The following is a 20,792-nucleotide window of genomic DNA, read 5'->3' on the forward strand; positions in this document are numbered from 1 at the left end:
GCCATATGACCTATCTGTGCGACGTAAAACCACTAGCAAAAGAAAAATTAAGGTAATGCCCCAGCATTTGCCTGGTGTGAAAATAAACTTGTTCATTGACCTTCAGTGCCCGCGATTAGGCCTATACATCGAACCTGGTGAGACGTGCGTGTAGTAGCAGCCGGTTGTACCTGACGCTGAGTAAAAGTAACAGTTTTATAGTGAACCATTCCGTTCATTGTCTTATAGTCATGATTTTAGCCTGAGATATTTGGAATATTCGAGACCACCCAGAAAATACTTGTATACTAATTTATTACATGAGAGAAGTGGAGTGTGAGCAGTTCTCATGGGAAGAGAGCAGCTATGTAATTATGAAGTTTCTAGAATCTCATAAGGTAAATTTATTACCCCAAGCGAAGCTCTTAACTGTAGGCAGAGGACGCCAAACACGTCACCTATGTAGCGTGCCAACAAAGGATTTGGAGCGAAGAAAGAAATTAATTTATATCTGTGAGGACAGAAGAGATGCATTTGATTTGATGAGAAAATTGCAACCTCTGTAATTTTTGCTAAATTTTGATATGCTACACGATTATAATTAGAAATGCATACGGTAAGTGAAGTACTTGGCGTGCATTGTGTGTGTACGCATCGTGCCGCGGGCGGGAGAAAATCGCCGCTAACCCGTCGGCGTGGGTAAGCCAGCCTCATTATAAATATAGAGCCGCAGAGTGCTTGAGATTCATTCTTTGACTGTCTTGCTGTCGGGACTGCGTGATAAGACGACGAGCTAACTCTGAGACTATCATCTGAGCTGCGAGCCGTAAACACCAGGCACGATCTAGTTGGGAAAAATAAGTGGGTAAATAATCTGCATGACTATGTTGAAATTTTCATAATACATGTGATGGCTTGCCTATCGTGAGAAGGCCTATGATTTAACTGCCTAGCTAGTAGCTTCATATGACTTTGAGGACCAATTGTTAGAAAGGAAGTACGGAGAATAATAATAGCTCAGATTATTTCTGGTAGTTGAGAGTAACATTTCTATGAAAAGACAACAAGATCTTGTCACCATATGTGAATGAGTGAATTCTTGACTAAACTCTAGTAGAGGACCGAACTTAGAAGCGTGTGAGAGGGGGAGTTTGTGAAAACAGGCACTGAATTGGAACCCTCTGTAACACATGTCTCTTTACAGTTTTTCCCGTCACCGGCTAGCGGGAGCAACGACACGTTGAGAACAAGAAAGAAGTACGGCGAGTTGGAGAAGGCAGGAGCTGTCAAGACCCAGAGCATCGACGTGGGGACACCAGGAAGGTGTGCTCATCACGACGCCGAAGGAGACACATCACAACCTCCAAGGAAGCTGCAGGAGAAGCCTTCATCAGCCATCATGTATCCAGTAATCCGCATACCTGTGCTACCGGCGACGACAATTGTCAACATGCAGTAAAATCCAGGGGTCCACAGAGGGGTGCCTCGCAATGCCATCGATACGTCCAGGTTAGATCACTCCAATTGGTTCTAAGCATGTAAATGATTGAAAGTAGATTCAGGATGGCCGTCAGCCACAACAATAGCTGTCTGATGTAAATAACAATTTGGTTAGAGTAATCAAGTACAGACCTCGAACTCAGGATAGTAGGATAGGCAATAGGTTGTATATTTCCACTTGTATAATTTTGATGTTTTTATTTCTTTATTTTGCGGTATCTGTTCCGTCTTGGTCATGTTTGCTAGGTCTGTTAACCAGATACAGTAGTTAGTGCAGCGTAGCCTATACTTATTTGTGATTGTACGTAATTCAGTGGAGATCTAGACTTGTTCCTTGACTCACATAGGCTAACGGGGATGCGTGTGTGTGCCCGATTGCTTGAGATATCTTGATATTAACTTCTAGCTGATCGCACGTATTGTTATAGTTATGCCGAGCGCAAAGAAATTATGAACATTGTAAGGTGAATATTCCGCATTCGTCTGGCTGTAGTAGCGCCAGGGAAGTGAGTCCTTGTGCACTTATGGATAAGCCCGTGGAGGCAGATATCTGAGAACATGATTTATGAATACGCCCAATGGAGGCAGAGATATGATAGTGATTGAATAATTTCGGCGCTAAGAATGGCCTGTCATGTGATTATAGAAGTGAATTGAGGAACGCGGCAGGTATGCTGTTATCCGATCAGCTGAGCGCTCCCAAGGGCAGCGGGGCCGACACACATCCCGTTTTCTTTTTGTGGGTTTAAGGAAGTCAAGTTTTACGTCACCGGCTAGGGAGAGTAATATTGCTGTCTGCACTAGCTTAAGTGTTAGCATGGAGAGCCTTCCCTGGCCGTGACCTTGTGTAGCCAGCAGGGGACCGCATTTTGTCTGCATGGCTTTGTTTTAGTCTTGCTACTTGTTTATTTAACTACCTGCTGACGTAGCTGTAATTTCCGTGATTTTATTGACAAGTCTTGGGGCCTTATGTATGCTAGACTGTGAACCTTCATTTAGTCCAGGCTATGTATATTATTGTTTGTTGTTAGAAGACCTTGGGTTCGAGATACTGTTAGACTATATTTTTCATGTTGAGGAGATGGCACTTCTGACGTGCCTTTGTCCAGAGAGGGATCCTTTCTTGTTACTTTTGACTTATTCCGTGATTCATGCTTGTTCCAGCCTGGCGGTATGATAACATTGTGACCTGGAAGTCATCTGCGACAAACTATTGACAAAAATAAAATTTTTATGTGAGATTTTTAATGTCTTGTAAATTTTTTGGATATTTTCTTTAAATTGTAATAAATTCATTTATGTTCACTGTGAATGCAGCATTGTTTCTCGTAATTTTCATTTACTTTTGGTTGTTCTTACCTTGCTATCTTGCAAATCCACGTGTTTGATCATATTTCGCCCTCTATTATTTTTTTCCCAATTTCCCTGAGACATGTGCGACGGAGTTGCTGTGCATGGATATGTAATGCAGGTAAGAGGTGTGCACGAGCCAACGCTTGTGGGAGTTTTGTTCACTATGGTGCTCTTGGTTCGAGCTCAGCATTCGCTTGACGGGAATCAAAAGCAGTGTAGGGCACAATAGACAGCAAGAATGTTTTCCTGATGTATTGTCGTATTGTAGAGACGCATGGAATAGGTATTGCCGGCAAATTTTCAACGAGTTCTCTTCGATATTATGATGCCAATTTTAAGTGAATGGTTATTAAACCCACAAAAACAAGGAATAATTGTGCAGCCGCAAAAAAATATGGCATAATTAAAGCCAATAATTGTGCACCCGTAAAAAAAATACGGCATAATTAAAGACAATGTTCGGTGTTGGCATGAAGATAAAGATAGTAAAAAAGTGCGTACTATACAAGAAAGGCATTCATATGATTTTACAAAGTACTTCTTATGACTGATTTAAATTTTTTGAAGGAAAAAGTGAGGGTCGTCTTGGATTTAGTGAAATATGGTAATACAGGATCTGCATTTGTCCATCACTTGCTAGAATTAGAATAGGCTAGAATATGCCCATCCCGTAGTTCTGGATTGCCTGAAATTGGGGAGAGAGCATTCATTTATTGTAATTCAATACATGCATTAAATTATCCTTCCTACAATGATTTGACTATTACTACACTAGATATTTTACTTATGCTAATAATATTTATATTAATTCCATGCATCTCTACAATACGACAATCCATCAGGAAAACATTCTTGCTGTCTATAAAACTGTTACTTTTACTTAGCATCAGGTACAACCGGCTGCTACTACACGCACGTCTCACCAGGTTCGATGTATAGGCCTAATCGCGGGCACTGAAGGTCAATGAACACGGAAGGACCCTTCCCGAAGAGTGCTAGATAAGGCATTCGGGCGTTCCCTGGGCAACGGTGGTACACCGGCTGATTCTTCCACAAAGGCGCTGCTACACAGCAACAAGCAGATGATAGCAAGTACTATGTCCACTAACAGTCCTTTTCAGGACCAACCAGAACACTTGTCAATCAGACTTGGTAACAATCTCCGCAGTTGTCACTTAAATATCGAATCCATATCACCACCAAAGATTCAGTATCTGTCTCGCCTTATGCTGGAGAACAACGTAGATTTGATAGCACTACAGGAAACACATACCAGTGAAGATCTCTACAGAAGAGGAAAAATAGGTGGTTACAATCTCGCTGGGGCAATCAATGATGAACGTTATGGGATTGCAACTTACATCAGATCCCAGTTAACTGATTTTAAAGTTGTTTATGAAGACAACTCAACAGATATCTCTGTCCTGGTAGTGGAAATCTCAGGCATTACTGTTGTGAATATCTATAAACCATCAGCAGTCAGTTGGTCCAGCCATTCATTAAAAGTTTTTGATCACCCTGTTTTGTACGTTGGAGATTTCAGTAGTCACAGCGCAGCATGGGGATACGAATTTGAAGATGACAATGGTCCAACCTAAATAACTGGATTGAAGCAAACTCCCTACAACTCGTCCACAATGCTAAACATCCTGGCACATTTCATTTTGGCAGATGGCTAAAGGATTATCCTCCTGACCTGTGCATAGTGTCACAGTCAACTCCTGAGAATCAACACATGGTACAATGAAAGGTCATCAGTTCCTTTCCTCACAGTCAACACAGACCAGTTATTATTTACTATGGCACTGAGATCCCTCTTGTGTCTTCAGTACCACAACCTCGTTGGAATTTTCGACTAGCAAAGTGGGATAAATTTGCAGAAGGACTTGATAACACTGTACAGTGGATATGACCAGTTCCTGAAAATTACAATAGATTTGTCAATGCCATAAAAGTTAATGCTAGGAAGTTCATTCCCCGGGGATATCGTAAGACGTATATACCAGGATGGTCAGAAGAATGTAATCAGCTCTACACCGAATATCAGAACTCTCCTAATAAAACAACAGCTGATGAGTTGCTATGGGCTCTAAATAAATCTAGGAGAGAGAAGTGGCACAGAACTACGGCAGAGATAGACTTCACACACTCTAGTCGTAAAGCCTGGAACCTCATAAGAAAACGAAAATGAAACGCAGAAGTTTGCCAATGAACCCAAACACCATTGCCTCCAGACTGACACAAATCTCTAGAGCGAAGATGGACAAGGTACACGCAAGGAGTGTTAAGAAGCAACTAAGAACGAGAAGATCACAGTTGACATCCCATCCGGAGTATTCCTGTGACTTCAGTACTGAAGAACTGGACAAGGCTCTGTCCAAGATAAAGATAAATAAAGCTGCTGGTCTGGACGAAATCTATCCTGAGTTTCTGAAGGCCATAGGCCCTGGTACAAAACAATGGCAACTTCTTCAATGAAATTCTACGAACTGGTAAATTACCTAAGTTGTTAAAACAACCCAAAGTAATTGCAGTCTTGAAACCAGGAAAGGAAGGAACTGATGCTTCACATTATCGACCAATTTCACTCCTTAGCGTAATCTACAAGATGCTTGAAAGAATGATACTTAACCGTATCCAGGAAGCAATAGAAAGAGTCATCCCAGTTGAGCAAGGGGGTTACAGAAAGAATCGTAGTTGTTGTGATCAGGTATTAACACTGACAACAGAGATTGAAGCAGGATTCCAGAAAAGACTGAAGACTGCTAGAGCTTTTGTCGACCTTGCATCAGCCTATGACACAGTCTGGAGAGAGGGACTGTTGCTCAAGTTTGTTCAAGTCATCCCTTGTCAGAAGCTAGCATGCTTACTAAACAATATGTTATCCAACCGTCAACTTGCTGTATTTCTGAATGGTGAAAGAAGCAGGTAGAGATCTCTAAATAATGGTTTACCCCAAGGGTCAGTTTTATCTCCCATTCTATTCAATCTTTACATCCATGACCTGCCAAGAACAACTTCAAAGAATATACAGTTTGCAGATGATCTAGCCTGAATTACTCAGAGTACGGATTTGGCACACTGTGAGGATGTACTTACAGAGGACCTAGCTACCATGTGCGACTATTTTCACAAATGGAGACTCCAACCAAATCCTAGTAAAACGGCAGTAACAGCATTCCACTTGCATAACGTGGAAGCTAATCGGAAGCTACATGTGCTTTTTAATGGAACAGAAGTCTCCCACAACTTCTTCCCAAAATATCTGGGTGTCACACTGGATCGGTCCTTGTCGTTCAAACAGCATTGCTCAAATCTGTCAAAGAAGCTGAGTACAAGAGTACTGCATAAACTAGCGGGCAGCAACTGGGGTGCAGATGCAAACACTCTTCGCACTGCTTCACTTTCTCTAGTATACTCGACTGGTGAGTACTGTGCTCCTGTGTGGGAAAACAGCGTACATCCGAGCAAGATTGACGTCCAGCTTAATGAAACCATGAGTGTTGTTACTGGTACAGTGAGGTCCACTCCTACTCAGTGACTGCCTGTTTTAGCAAACATTGCTCCTCCAGATCTGAGGAGAAAAGCAGCGAAAGTACAGTTGCTCAAGAAGACCTTTGCACACAGGTACTCACTTTTGTTCAATGCCTTACGAGATCCACCTGTGATGAGGTTAAAATCCAGGAATTCACTCTGGACTGATCTACACTCCTATAAAAAATTCAGTGTAACAGCAGAATGGAGACAACGATGGGAACAATGTCCACCCACCAACGCCTTTCTGATTAAAGACCCAACAAAGAAAGTGCCAGGTTCTGATCTTCTTCGACATGAGTGGTCAAAACTCAACCGTTTCAGAACAGGCCACGGCAGGTGCCGATATATGATGAAAAAGTGGGGATATTGTGAAAGTGCTGCCTGTGAGTGTGGTGCTGAGAAGCAGACATTGCTTCATGTTGTTGAGAGCTGTCCACTGTCAGCATTTAAGGACAGTTTACGGACTCTGCATGAATTGACACCAAATGCAGTGGACTGGTTGTCGAAGCTGGATATTCTAGTTTAATTACCTCTATATTTTAATTTGTATGTTAATTGTATATTTTTACAGATTATGCTTGTAAATGCCATACGATAATAATAATAATAATAATAATAATAATAATAATAATAATAATAATAATAATAATAATAATAATAATAATAATAATAATAATAATAATCCCTTTTTTCTTTCAACTTTCTTTTTATCCTATAATAGTACAATGCTACATATTCTAGGACAAACATATACCTTACCCTTAATTCTTACTTTTTAAATTAACAAGCTTGATAGCTGCAGTCGCTTAAGTGCAGCCAATATCCAATATTCGGGAGATAGTAGGTTCGAACCCCACTGTCGGCAGCCCTAAAGAAGGTTTTCAGTGGTTTCCCATTTTCACACTAGGCTGTACCTTAATTAAGGTCATGGCCACTTCCTTCCCACTCTGAGCCCCTTTCTGTCCCATCATCGCCATAAGACCTATCTGTGTCAGTGTGACGTAAAGCAACTTGAAAAAAAAAACCATTAAATTTCTTTTTGCCACATATTTATTTAAATACAAGAAAATGTTGTTCTTCCCCGTGTAATCCAATCTTTATTTAATAGTTTAACAATATTTCTTTCTCTCTTTCTATTTTTGTTTTATATTCACTACCCAGATATTAAACTCTAAGTGTGTCAGTTCCCCTAAATACTTTCACTAGATGCATCTCTCCCATTGTTTTTCCACTCAATAACTTGCTAAACACAGGATGTTAGTATGAGACATAAACATAAGCATGCAAAATTCTCCACATCAGGCCCAAAAAGACTCACTCTTAATACTGTAGAACAATATGAAATATACACACAGACATTGCATCTCAAAGCACCAATAATCTCAATGAACTCCCCCACCTGCCCCCCCTGCCCCCCCCTGCCCCCCTGCCCCCCACACACACACAAAAAACTGCCTCTCTAACTGTGCAGTGTTGGTAATGGACACAAAACATCAAGTGTTCCTGTTCTGGAAGTCTCTTGCTGATGATGGCTATTCAGAAAGTGCCTGAAAACACTACAATAATTTACAATCAAAAGTAGTAGTAAAGTTGGTGTACGGTAATTTATTAAAATTGCATCAACCTAATCATATAAGATACTATGTTACCAAATAGAAGTTGCATTTACATATACTACTCCACTGATGTTTCAAATATCATACATACATACATACATACATACATACATACATACATACATACATACATACATACATACATACATACATACATACATACATACATATTATCCGCACACTTTATCTTGGTGCATTTACACCCTAGTGCTGAATCGGTCAACTTCGGCGATCTTCGAGATTCGTACTGGCAACCTTTGAAACACAAACTATGAATCGCTTAAGCATCGTTGTGCGACATCTGGCGTACACTTTACGTACTAGTACTGTTCTTGTTTACACAACAAAGCCAAAGTATAGAATTCATGCTAGGAACAAGATTCGCATCGAGAAATGTTTTATAATGTTATATAACATGTATGTGACAAAGTTGTTGGCTTAAGATGATAACGGTTTAGAAATTTCATATCGATCGATCATATTCTCGATTCAATTCAGATTTCATTTTCATTCAGTTGGCAGCACCAGGCAGCACTATCGATACCGGGACAGCTCCCTCCTTACTCCTCACCCCCGTACACAAATGCACCAAGATAAAGTGTGCGGATAATACATACATCATTATAGACCATTATGCTTTTCAGCATTCTGTCTGCAAACCACTGTGAATTTGCTAAATGATGCCACAATCCTCTATTTGCGACTAGTGCTGTGGCCTCATTTAGTTCTATACCTCTTATCTTTAAATAATTAGAAACTGAGTCTAATCATCATCGTCTTGGTCTACCTCTACTTCTCTTACCCTGCATAACAGAGTCCATTATTCTCCTAGGTAACCTATCCTCCTCCATTCGCCTCACATGGCCCCACCACCAAAGCCGGTTTATTTATACAGCTTCATCCATGGAGTTCATTTCTAATTTAGCCTTTATCTCCTCATTCCAAGTACCCTCCTGCCACTGTTCTCACCTGTTTGTACCAGCAATCATTCTCGCTACTTTCATGTCTGTTACTTCTAACTTATGAATAAGATATCTTGAGTCCACCCAGCTTTCACTCCCCCAAAAGCAAAGTTGGTCTGAAAACAGACCAATGTAACTTTCGTCCAGGAGCTGACTTCCTTCTTGCAAAATACTGTTGATGGCAACTACGAGCTCTCTGAATTAGCTTTACTGTACCTTGATTCAATCTCACTTACTATATTACCATCCTGGGAGAACACATATCCTAAATGCTTGAAATGATCTATCTATTCCAGCTTTGTTTCACCAATCTGACATTCAATTCTGTTGAATTTCTTACCTACTGACACCAATTTAGTCTTCAAAAGGCTAATTTTGGTATGATTGCACCTATTTTCAAGTTCCAAGATATTAGACTGCAGGCTTTTGACACAATCTGCCACTAAGACCAAGTCATCAGCATAGGCCAGACTGCTTACTACATTTCTACCTAAGTGAATCCCTCCCTGCTACTTTATACCTTTCAGCAAATGATTCATGTAAACTACGAACAACAAACGTGAGAGATTACAGTCTTTTCTAACCCATGTGAGCACCTTGAACCAAGAACTCATTCTACTATTAGCACATATGAATATGAAATCCAATATTAAAGGGTATTTATCATTAAAAAACATTTAAATTACCTCTATTTTGCCATGACCTGGAACATGAGTTCCACTTGCTAGCGGACCCAGGAAACATGTAAGATTCAATTGCTGACCCACGGGTAATGCCACTTCTTCATATGCTTCTGCATCATAAAGATAAAAAATTGTTTGAGCCCTGACAACTCAGTCAGCAGTAAATCTATTAATGATACCATATCCTCTTTATGCTATTGAAGAGAAAATTACCAGTCATCCTCTAGAGCTACATCGAATGTCAGAAAGGGTAAGAAATCTGGTTTTAAATCATTAGAAGAGGGAGATATGGAGGTACCTGGAAGTGTAGAAGTTTATAACATATATAAAATATATACTTTATATTTGAGTATATTACTTTATGCAGTTATAAAAAATATACTTAAATAGGCCATAAGAAAAATGAACAAACCCATTAGGATACTAGCATTGCAAGAAACCAGATTCACAGATGAAGAACCTTTTGAGTCAGAAAGCTAAAGGATCTACAAGAGAAAGCCAATTGTACAGAACAGAAATGGAACTAGAATGTTTGGAATTGGATTAATAGTGAGCAAGGAATATCAGGACTCGATAATCAGCATTGATTCAACATTGATTCTAAAGCTACTCTTCCACAACGCAACAAAACTTACGTGCCACTTTTGTGTTGTGCAAAATAAATAGCACACACTGTTCACATACACCACTCAAGTTTGCCTTTTATTTTTCTTGTTGTGCAACTCAAAAATTTGCACACCCGAAGAAATGTAGAAATGTAACATTGAGTGTTTAGATCACGTTACTTAAGTGGCACAAGTTTTCGTGCATGCAACTTTCGTAGTGAGCTGTTTTAATGGGTGTGTATGTTGATGGTAGCAAGCATGTCTTCTGATGAGATATTATTGGTGGCTTGTTTATTGCTGATTTTATTAGGACTATGACATGTTGAACTCTTTTCTGATTTCATTCAAAGAACTCTGCCATTTTTTTTATTTATTTCTATAGTCCACTACCTCAACCTCCCATAAACATTCTTGTGTTTCAACTAAATCAGTCAGCTTTCTTGTCACCTCCTTTGTCTATTTTGTGTTCTAAGAAGTAACCTATAAATGAATTTACATAAATTATGCAATTATAAGATTAGTAAGATGGAAAGTGGAAATGAACTCGTGTCCTCATTCTGAGGTGGTGCAGCTCTTTTCAGGTACACCCGAATTGGAGGTGAGCTGCATGTACCATTTCAACCTCATGCCAGCCCTCCAACCATTCTTAAATTTCCAGCAGTACCGGGAATCGAACTCGGCCCCTGAGGACAGCAGCTAATAACACTAACCGTTATGCTATTGAGGCGGACTAATTCGTGTCCCCATCCTGAGGTGGTGCAGCTCTTTTCAGGCACACCCCCCAATAGAGGTTAGCTCCACGTACCATTTTAACAACACACCAGTCCGCATGCCATTCTTAAATTTCTGGCAGTACCGGGAATCGAACCCGGGCCCCCTCGAATGGCAGCTAATAGTGCTAACCGTTACACTATGGAGGCAGACATTAGTAATATGGGTATCTTTGTTGTTGCACGTTATATTTCATTTACAATAAATAATATACAGGTACACATGCTTTACATCGCACTGACACAGATAGGTCTTGTGCTGATGATAGAATGGGAAAGGGCTAGGAGTGGGAAGGAATCAGCCATCGTCTTGATTAAGATACCGCCCCAGCATTTGCCTGGTGTTAAAATCAGAAACCACGGCATCTTCAGAGCTGCCAACAGTGGGTTTCAAACCCACTATCTCCTGAATGCAAGCTGATAGCTACGTGACCCAAACAGCGCAGCCACTCGCTCAATATATACAGATACATACCTACCTTAATTTATTAATGTATTTCAGAGTATGATGTCCTAAATGCCAATATAATGCCACAGCACACAATGCAATGAGCAAGTTGTGCCACAAAAATTATCTAAACTTTTCACGCCACTTTCAGGTGGTGCACCTTCCACTCTTCTGCTGTGTACACAATGCCACTTTCAGCAAATTGGAAGTTGCGCTAGATTTGAGTGGCATGTGCAACTTTTCAAATTGCATGGCTCTTTATACAGAGCCACTCAACTTTTCTTGCATAAATTGAAGTTGCATGCCAATTTAGTTTCATTGTGGATGAGTAACTTAAGATCCCACACATCAGGTCAAAATTCTTATATGTGATTTCAACGTACAGATTCGGAGAGGATAAAATAGATCAAATATAGATGCCCACCAAAGTGGAGAAAGGCTTATACTTTCTTTTCAGCAGTTATACTTGAAATTAATGTCAACACACTTCAGGTGACTGGCCTAGAAAAGGATCATATGGATAACCCCAAACACTAAACTAGGAGAATATCAACTGGATTGTGTGGTCGTCAGCAAAACAAATACAAGAGAGATTCCCAATGTTGTAACCGTCCAGGCTTCTCCAGCCCTACTAACTTAATATAATATCATTTTACGTGATATCATTTGATATCAAGTTTATCCGCCATCGGCAATTATTTGTAATAACATATTTATTCAACGTCAATCATTTGTAATCAAGGCTTTTTGGAATCATATTGTATATATAATAACATCGTTTTAGTATTTAAATTATTATATTATGTAGGATAAGAATTCATTATGTTGTAAATACGGTCAATATGTTGAGACATAGTTGTTTTCATTTCATCTCATGTTTGTGTATACGGAGGGTTATTCTTGAAGCTTGGGATTTTGCGTGAGTCATGGGTTTATTTTATGACCAAGGCTAGTAAACAGCGACCCGTGCGCGAGGCTTGCAAGCTGGTCAGCTATATCATCGCCACGCCTTCTGGACTTGTCGAGGAAGAAGGGAAGGGGAGTTGATGCTTCGATCTATCGAATCAGATACTTCGTTGTATATGAGTTTTGAGATTGAACTGTTACCAAGAGTGGGGGTGAGCCCGGATATATATTGATTCTCAACACGAGAACGGGACCTTACAACCTGACAACCTAACAACGCGAACTCCATCACTACTACTTCTACTGTGAACATCTACTTTGAACGACGTGATTTGATTTTTGAAACAGTGTGTGGTCACTCCGCGACATAGTTACTTTTGTACAATGTGTTATCGCTTCGATACAGTACTCAGGTACGGTAATGTTATCGGATTTGCGTGAGACGAAACAAGCTTATGGCTTGTGTTATTTTCAGTAAATATTCTGGACGAAGAACTATGTTTAGTTCAAGTCTACGGAATTTTGGTACAAGTCTGTACCGTATAAATAGTATAGCTCAGTTGGATTGAGATTTCTACTAATATGGAAAAATTCATATCTCTGAATTTTCTCCTCATACGATCAACGCTGATCAGTTTTTACAAGTATAGGGCCAATGTCTAACTTAAAGACTAGGCAAGCAGGGAGTGCTAGTCCAGATAGCCCGTACCATATCAGAGAAGGAAGGAAGGATGTCCATAGAGCAAAGTCTACATCGAGAAGAAGAGAACGAGTAACCACGGAAACCAGATGACGTCAACGGAAGCTGCAATTGGTGAGCTTCAATTAGATAAAGCAAGCAATAGTAAATTCAGTAAATTATAAATTCCTCCACGCTTTAAGGAAACTTTTCCGATTCATCTCATTTTTTTGTATAATAAATTCATTTGTATTTTATATTGCGTTAATTTTCTTTCTTAAGCGATACTTAATGGTTAATTATTTAAAATCCTACCCTTGTGATTTCAGTATAAGTCTCTATGCTAGTAAATATAAATTTTGGTTTACAGTTTTAAAACTGTAATCCATGGTGCCCAAACATTACATAGAGAAATGGGGAACCATGGAATGTTAATTGTTTCTATTTGCGTGGCAATTTGCGGGCAAGCCACAAATAGTTTATTTGTTATTCATGTGTCCCAAGATAATAACTTTCATCTCCCCAAGTGTTTTGACGAGAGGGAACAGTTACAATGTTAACCCGTACCCCTCGAATTAAAGTTCTCTGTGTTTCCTCTACTGCTCGTATTTTAAATGTGAATTATTTCTTCTTCTTCTTTCAGTAAATCTGGCCTTAGACAGGTATCAACTGGAACTGGATGTTCTCCATTTCTCTCTGTCCTAATCATCTTCCTTCATTTGCTTGTAACTTCTTCCTCTCTTCACATCTGTCAGCATTCCAAACTTTCTTTATGTCCCTCTTTCTCCTTCAAATATTCCCTCCATGATTCTCTGTAGTAGACAATTTCTACATAATATGTGGCCAATCCAAGATGTTTTCTTCTTCTGTATCATCATCATGAAGTTCCTTTTGTCTCCTACCCTGCTCAGCACCTCCTCATTTCTCACACTATTGGTCCATTTCACTTCCTCCATTCTTCTCCATAACCACATTTCAAAACTTTCTAAATATTTTTGTTCTTTCTGTCTGACTGTCCACATTTCTGAACCATAAGACACCACACTCCACACAAAACATTTGGCAAACCTCTTCCTATGTTTAATTGGTATGCTTCTAGCTGTCAGCAAACCTTTCACACCAGACGAGTTGGCCATGCAGTTAGAGGTGCACAGCTGTGAGCTTGCATCCGGAAGATAGTGGGTTCAAATCCCACTGTCATCAGCCCTGAAGATGGTTTTCCGTGGTTTCCCATTTTCACACCAGGCAAATGCTGGGGCTGTACCTTAATTAAGGCCATGGCTGCTTCCTTCCAACTCCTAGCCCTTTCCTGCCATAAGACCTATCTGTGTTGGTGTGACATAAAGCCACTAGCAAAAAAAAAAAAAAAAAAAAAAAAAGCAAACCTTTCACTCTCCTGAAAGCCCTCTTTCCCATGTTCCCATGGATATTCTGCATCTCACTTTCTCTGTACAACTTCCGCTGGAAGTTATCAAGCTTCCCAAATACTGGAATGAATGAACCTGCTCTAATACTATTCCATCTATTGATATATTAATTGTATTGCCTCTTTTTCCTATTTTCATCACTTTGGTCTTGCCAATGTTTAGTTTCATTCCGAATTCTTTATCCACACTTACAATATTCTCCATCATTACCTGGAGCTCTTCTTCCCTTTCTGCTAGCACAGATATGTCATCAGCATATTTGATGGTTTTTATTCTTTCTCTTCCCACTACAAGTCCTTTTGATTTTTCCAAGGCCTTATTGATTAGCTTTTCAGCATATATATTGAAAAGTGTCTATGACATATAACAACCCTGTCTCACACCTCTTCCAATATATATCTCTTCAGTTTGGTCGTCTTCTATTTGAACTACCACTTTCTGCCCCATATACAATTGCTTTATCAACCTACTATCTTTCCTATCTATATCAGTATCATTCAGAATCTTCATCAGCATACACCAGTCAATTTTGTCAAATGCTTTTCCCAGTCTACAAAACAAACATATATTTCTCTATTTACTTCCAAAAATCTTTCTGCCATCATCCGCAGACACCCAATTGCATCTGTGGTCCCTCTTCCTTTCCTGAATCCAAACTGATCTTCTCCTATATTCTCCTCTAATTTATTTTCTATTCTTCTTAGCACTATTCTGGTCACAGCCTTTGTGATGTGACATATAAAAATACTGTACTTGTCCTATAATCCTTACGTTGATTGATGTTGTATTTCTTTGATAAAGGAACCATTATGGTCTTAAGGAGATCTTCCAGCCAGATACCTGTATCATATATTCTACTGATCAGAGTTGTAATTCTAATTATGCATCCTTCCCTAAGGCCTTCAGTGCCTCAGACAGTATTTAATCACAGCCCATTGTTTTCTTTTCCTTAAGATCCTGGATTGCTTTTCTCCACCTCCCATTTTTCTTTGGTCCCGGTGATTTTCATTACATTCTTGTTCATCCTCTAAGACTAGTCCTTCATCATCAACCTTAGAACCGTATAGATCTTCGGTGTATTTCTTCCATCCATCTTTGTTTTCTTCAGTATTCATTGTTACCTTTCCCTGCTTGTTTAGCATTCCTTGCTTGCTAATTTTCCTTGGTTCTCTCATTGTTATACACATTGCAGCTCTGTACATTTCTTCTATTTTTCCTTGCCTTTCCAATTCTATTTCTTCACATTGCTGTTCCATCCATTATTCTCTTGCTCTGTTAGTAATCCTTCTCAGTTTGTTGTTCAATTTTCTATATTGTTGTTTTCCTTCATGCAATGAGTCATTTTTCCATTTTCTCCTCTCATCCATTTTATCTAATACATTCTATGTGATCCATTCCTTTCTTTATTCTTTCTTTTTTTCCACTTTTCCAACTTCTTTCTGTAAAGTTTCCAGCATTGCATCTCTGATGGTAACCCATTCTTCTGATATATCCAAACTTGGTTTTACATTGCCCAATTTTTCTTCTATACTATTTGTAAAAGGCTTGGCATCTTCCTTCTTTAATTTTGCCAGATTCCACTTCTTTAAAAGTTGTTTCTTTTTAATATGTTTCAGCCAAGTTCTTATGTCTGCCACAAGCAAGTTGTGATCCGTATTGACATGTGCTCCAGGGAAAGTTTTTAGACATTTGATGCTGTTTTTAAATCTTTGGTTACCGGGCGAGTTGGCCATGTGCGTAGAGGCGCGCGGCTGTGAGCATGCATCCGGGAGATAGTAGGTTCGAATCCCACTATCGGCAGCCCTGAAGATGGTTTTCCGTGGTTTCCCATTTTCACACCAGGCAAATGCTGGGGCTATACCTTAATTAAGGCCATGGCCGCTTCCTTCCAACTCCTAGGCTTTTCCTATCCCATCGTCGCCATAAGACCTATCTGTGTCGGTGCGACGTAAAGCCCCTAGCAAAAAAAAAAAAAAAAAAAATCTTTGGTTGATTAAAATGTAGTCTATCTGGTATCTAGTTTTATCACCAGGGTTTTTCCATGTATACAGCCTTTGTTTATGGTTCATGAACCAGAAGTTGGCAATCCAAAGGTCAAGAATATCACAAAAACCTATCATTTTATCTCCTCTTTCATTCTGTTGTCCTAGTCCATAAAGCCGGCCCCGTGGTGTAGGGGTAGCGTGCCTGTCTCTTACCCGGAGGCCCCGGGTTCGATTCCCGGCCAGGTCAGGGATTTTTACCTGGACCTGAGGGCTGGTTCGAGGTCCACTCAGCCTACGTGATAAGAATTGAGGAGCTATCTGACGGTGAGATAGCGACCCCGGTCTAGAAAGCCAAGAATAACGGCCGAGAGGATTCGTCGTGCTGACCACATGACACCTCGTAATCTGTAGGCCTTCGGGCTGAGCAGCGGTCGCTTGGTAGGCCAAGGCCCTTCAAGGGCTGTAGTGCTATGGGGTTTGGTTTGGTTTGTCCTAGTCCATAATCTCCAACAACATTTCCATTCCTACATCTCCCCACCATGCTATTCCAATCTTCCATCATCACCATTCTTATCTGACCTTTTCCATTTTCCTCAAACACCTCTTCTATCTGTTCATATATCTTGTCTACCTCTTCCTCATCTGCTTCTGATGTAGATGTGTACACTTGAATGAATAAGGTATCCACAGGGTCACTTGATATACTCATTGTCATCACCCTGTCACTTATAGGTATTATCTTGATTATGTTCTTATCCAGAGTCTTCCTGTACAAGAAGCCTATTCCTCCTTCTTTGCGGTCTCCTCTCGTATAAATGATCTTATACTATCCAAAAACCAATTCTCCTTCTCCTTCCCATCATACTTCACATAGTCCTAAAATGCTGATATTATATCGCTCCATTTCCTTCTTTACATTTTCTAATTTGCCTTTCTTGTTCATTGTTCTCACATTCCAAGTTCCTATCCTCAGTCCAAAAATTTCAATCTTCATCTTATTTAATCTCTCAGCACACTTATATGACCTGTATTCATCTTTCATGATTTTTGTACCGGGAGGTATACCCACCCCGTTCATTCAAATGAAGCGCCTTGGAAATGCCATGTTAAATCTAAAACTTGCACCAGCTAGTGCAAGAAGTCTGAACTTTTGTCAACAGATGTCTCTACTAAAAAACTGATGTTATGCCCTCTGGTGTGAAGAGGAATTATTATCATTATTAAATTATTAAAATTGTTAAGTAACTTTTTATTTTAAGGTTTACTACACTGCGTTGATGATTCTTTGTTTTTGGTGCATCAAAGTTTGCAACACTTCTATCTCTTCCCACCAACTTTGGATGTTGGCCAATAGAAAATTTTGTATATTTAATTGTCAGCCAATCAAAAGAGGTCTAGTATTTATTTAATTACCCACTAAGAATTGGGGGTGTGTCAGGCCTTAGCCCAGAGGTCTCTAGTACCTTCCTCTCGGGTATAAAAGCTGGCACATTTTCGACCAGGGGGTCTTATTCATCTCTCCAGTCTAGTGTGTGTGTGTTTATAAAGCTAGCTCGAGGGTAAGGTTTCCAACCTTTACTAATGTAACTTTAATTCTCTAAAATGTAACTTTCAAACAAGTCAATAGAACTTAGCTGAAATCAGGGAATAGAGAATGTGATGCCCTCTTGCATTCCCTGTCAACTTGATCTTGAGGTGACTATGTTTTGTAACCTGTTTCAGTTTGAAATCTTTGTAATTTAAATTTTCTCTCTAGCTAGTCACCTCGGTAGTTTAGGCTTAGCCTCTGTAACTTTGGGCCAAAATCCCAAATAGGGTTTTAATCTTCTGATTGCAAATTTCAAGGAGTGCAAGTGTCTGCCTCCATATCATTTTGATTTTTGGGCCAGTAACTTTAATCTGTTGTTTTCCACAAAGGCCCGGTAGAATGGGTATTTGATACCCCTTTAAAATTCAATTTCATTCTTTTATGTTAAGAGGTTGGACTGTTGAGTGTCTAAGACAGTGAATACTGTTTGAATTGTAAAATGTAGGTTGTGCCTTTGATAGGCCTGGACTTTTCTGGAACTAGGTTTCCTAGTGTCAAATTTTAATAGAGCAAAGATGCTCCTTCTCTGTAATGGTTAAATGGTGCCTTTGGAAGGCCAGTGTTGTATAATGTTTAGACAATTTTGTGGAGCAAAAGGTGCTCTTAAAACATTGTATATTTTTGATACTCTGTAAAAGAAATTGGGAGGTTCATCTCCTTGACTGGTTTTTGAAAGGAGCTGATGGAGAATGTATAATCAGGGAGCTTCAAGCTCAAGGTTGTTGTTAATCGATATTCTAAAATTGTTATCCCATCTTATGAACTTTTGTACCTGAATTACAAAGTTTGTCTTTGAAAAAGCCAGAAAAGAAATATAACACTAATTTTGAAGTTTTTTATAAATTTTTTGACTGTCTTATACAGACCCATTCATGGCTGCACCTTCTTTCACCTCTGTCCACCACCGTATCCCCGGAACATTTTAATCAAAATAATAATAATGTTATTTGCTTTGCGTCCCACTAACTACTTTTACTGATTTTGGAGAGGCCGAGGTGCCAGAACTTTGTCCCACAGGAGTTATTTTACGGGCCAGTAAATCTATCGACACGAGGCTGATGCATTTGAGCACCTTCAAATACCACCAGACTAAGCCTGGATCGAACCTGCCAAGTTGGGGTCAGAAGGCCAGCGCCTCAACTGTCTGAGCCACTCAGCCCGGCCTTCATGATTTTAGAGATAGCACTTACTCTTAAATGATGTATTTGTGCCTATAAAACTTTACAGAAAGTTATACTGGAGCAAATAAAAGCAATATGTACAATTTAAGACAAATTATTTTACATTTTTATTATTATTACTATCTTTATCGCTTACCGATTTGTTTCTTTAGTAATTTCACAGAACAAATTATCGATATAAAAATTTGATAAACTTTGCAGTGGTTTGTAGCCTGAAACCTCTGTAAACAGCAATTTCTTGACAACGGGATCTGTTGATTTATAATTGCGTCAGCCATCAGCATCAACAACAGCAACATGTTGAGTTACGGTTCATAAACCGACCATCGCCAGTTCTCTTTTAGGTGCCGTGAAATGCTATTAGATATATTCATTAGGGTACGAGGAAGGAGTAGAGGTGCAAAAATACTGGAGTTTTGTACGATTATCTGGCATATACAACATTGAACGGTACACTGTGTATGACATGGAGAGCCTTCACATGCGTAAGTGGACTGCACATAACTGATGGCTACACTGCCATCTAAATAACAGGTTTTTGACTGACTGTCAAATAGTATCTGGATTTTGCGAAGTTCCACGTTGGACCAAAAGATGGCAGTACAGTATAGCATCACCTATTTTGTCGGCTAAGAGACAGCAAACGAGCGGTGAGTGATACAAATGTCATGTCAGGCCTCATCCAACACGTAACCGGACAGGGAAGGGTAAGGGTTAAAGTCAGCAAAGATAGCAATATAGAGACAGATCAGATCTGTCAGAGATAAAGATAAAATTTGAACCTAAGAGAAAAAAAGCAGGAGACAAGACAGTCTAACCAGAAGCAAATAGATAAAGTCCAATTAAGAAGAAACCTAATAAAATACCAGACTAAACTGGAGGGACATGAAGCACGGGAACACATGAGACTAAACATCAGAGAAAACATAACGGCACAAGTGCAGAAAGAAGGTCACAGAAAAAATAGTAGAAAGCATAAATGGTGGAACTCAGGGTGCAAAAGTGAGCTGAAAAATAGAAGAAAAGACTGGAAGAAGTGGAATAGCAACAAGACAGAGAGTAACTGGGATCTCTTCAAAGAATTTTGGCATCGCCGTAAGACCTATCTGTTACATACTATCCACTATCTGTGTCGGTGCGACGTAAAACAACTAGCAAAAAGAAAAGAATTTTGGAAATGGACAGTGAGAGTACTACGAAGTGTTAAACAAGAAGCAGATAAAGCTGAACTGGGTCAACTAAAAGAAAACTTTAGAAAGAACAACACAAGAGATTTTCATCGACTTTTCAAAAGCAGATTAGAAGGGTACAAAACAAAAACAGGGATCAACAAGGTAGAGTGACAGTAAACAACAAAGACAACTGTGCTATCCTAGCTGAATATATCAAGCAGGCGTTAAACTGTGAAAAACCAAAAGGTAAATTAAAAAATTACAAAACCAAAAAAGTTTAAACAACCAGAAGATTTCACACTAAAGGAGGTAGAAAGAGTGATCATGGAGCTGAACAACGACAAGGCTCTGGCAGAAGATCAGATGTCAGCAGAAATTATTAAATGGGGAGTTGCCAATAT

The 20,792-nt window shown here is 39.5% G+C and overlaps 1 protein-coding gene across 1 annotated transcript in view; it reads right to left on the reverse strand.

The window, feature by feature from the left end:
• Positions 1–1,509: 1,509 nt before the first annotated feature.
• The window catches only part of LOC136857018 (uncharacterized), a 164,203-nt gene continuing 144,920 nt past the window's right edge, over positions 1,510–20,792 (reverse strand). The window contains exons 14-15 of the mRNA XM_068224959.1: positions 9,634–9,740; positions 1,510–1,569 (exon numbers count right to left, since the gene is read on the reverse strand). Of these exons, the coding sequence (XP_068081060.1) occupies positions 1,510–1,569; positions 9,634–9,740 (167 nt within the window). The remainder of the gene's footprint in view (positions 1,570–9,633; positions 9,741–20,792) is intronic.

This window comes from Anabrus simplex, chromosome 1 (assembly GCF_040414725.1).
Source record: "Anabrus simplex isolate iqAnaSimp1 chromosome 1, ASM4041472v1, whole genome shotgun sequence".
NCBI lineage: Eukaryota > Metazoa > Arthropoda > Insecta > Orthoptera > Tettigoniidae > Anabrus > Anabrus simplex.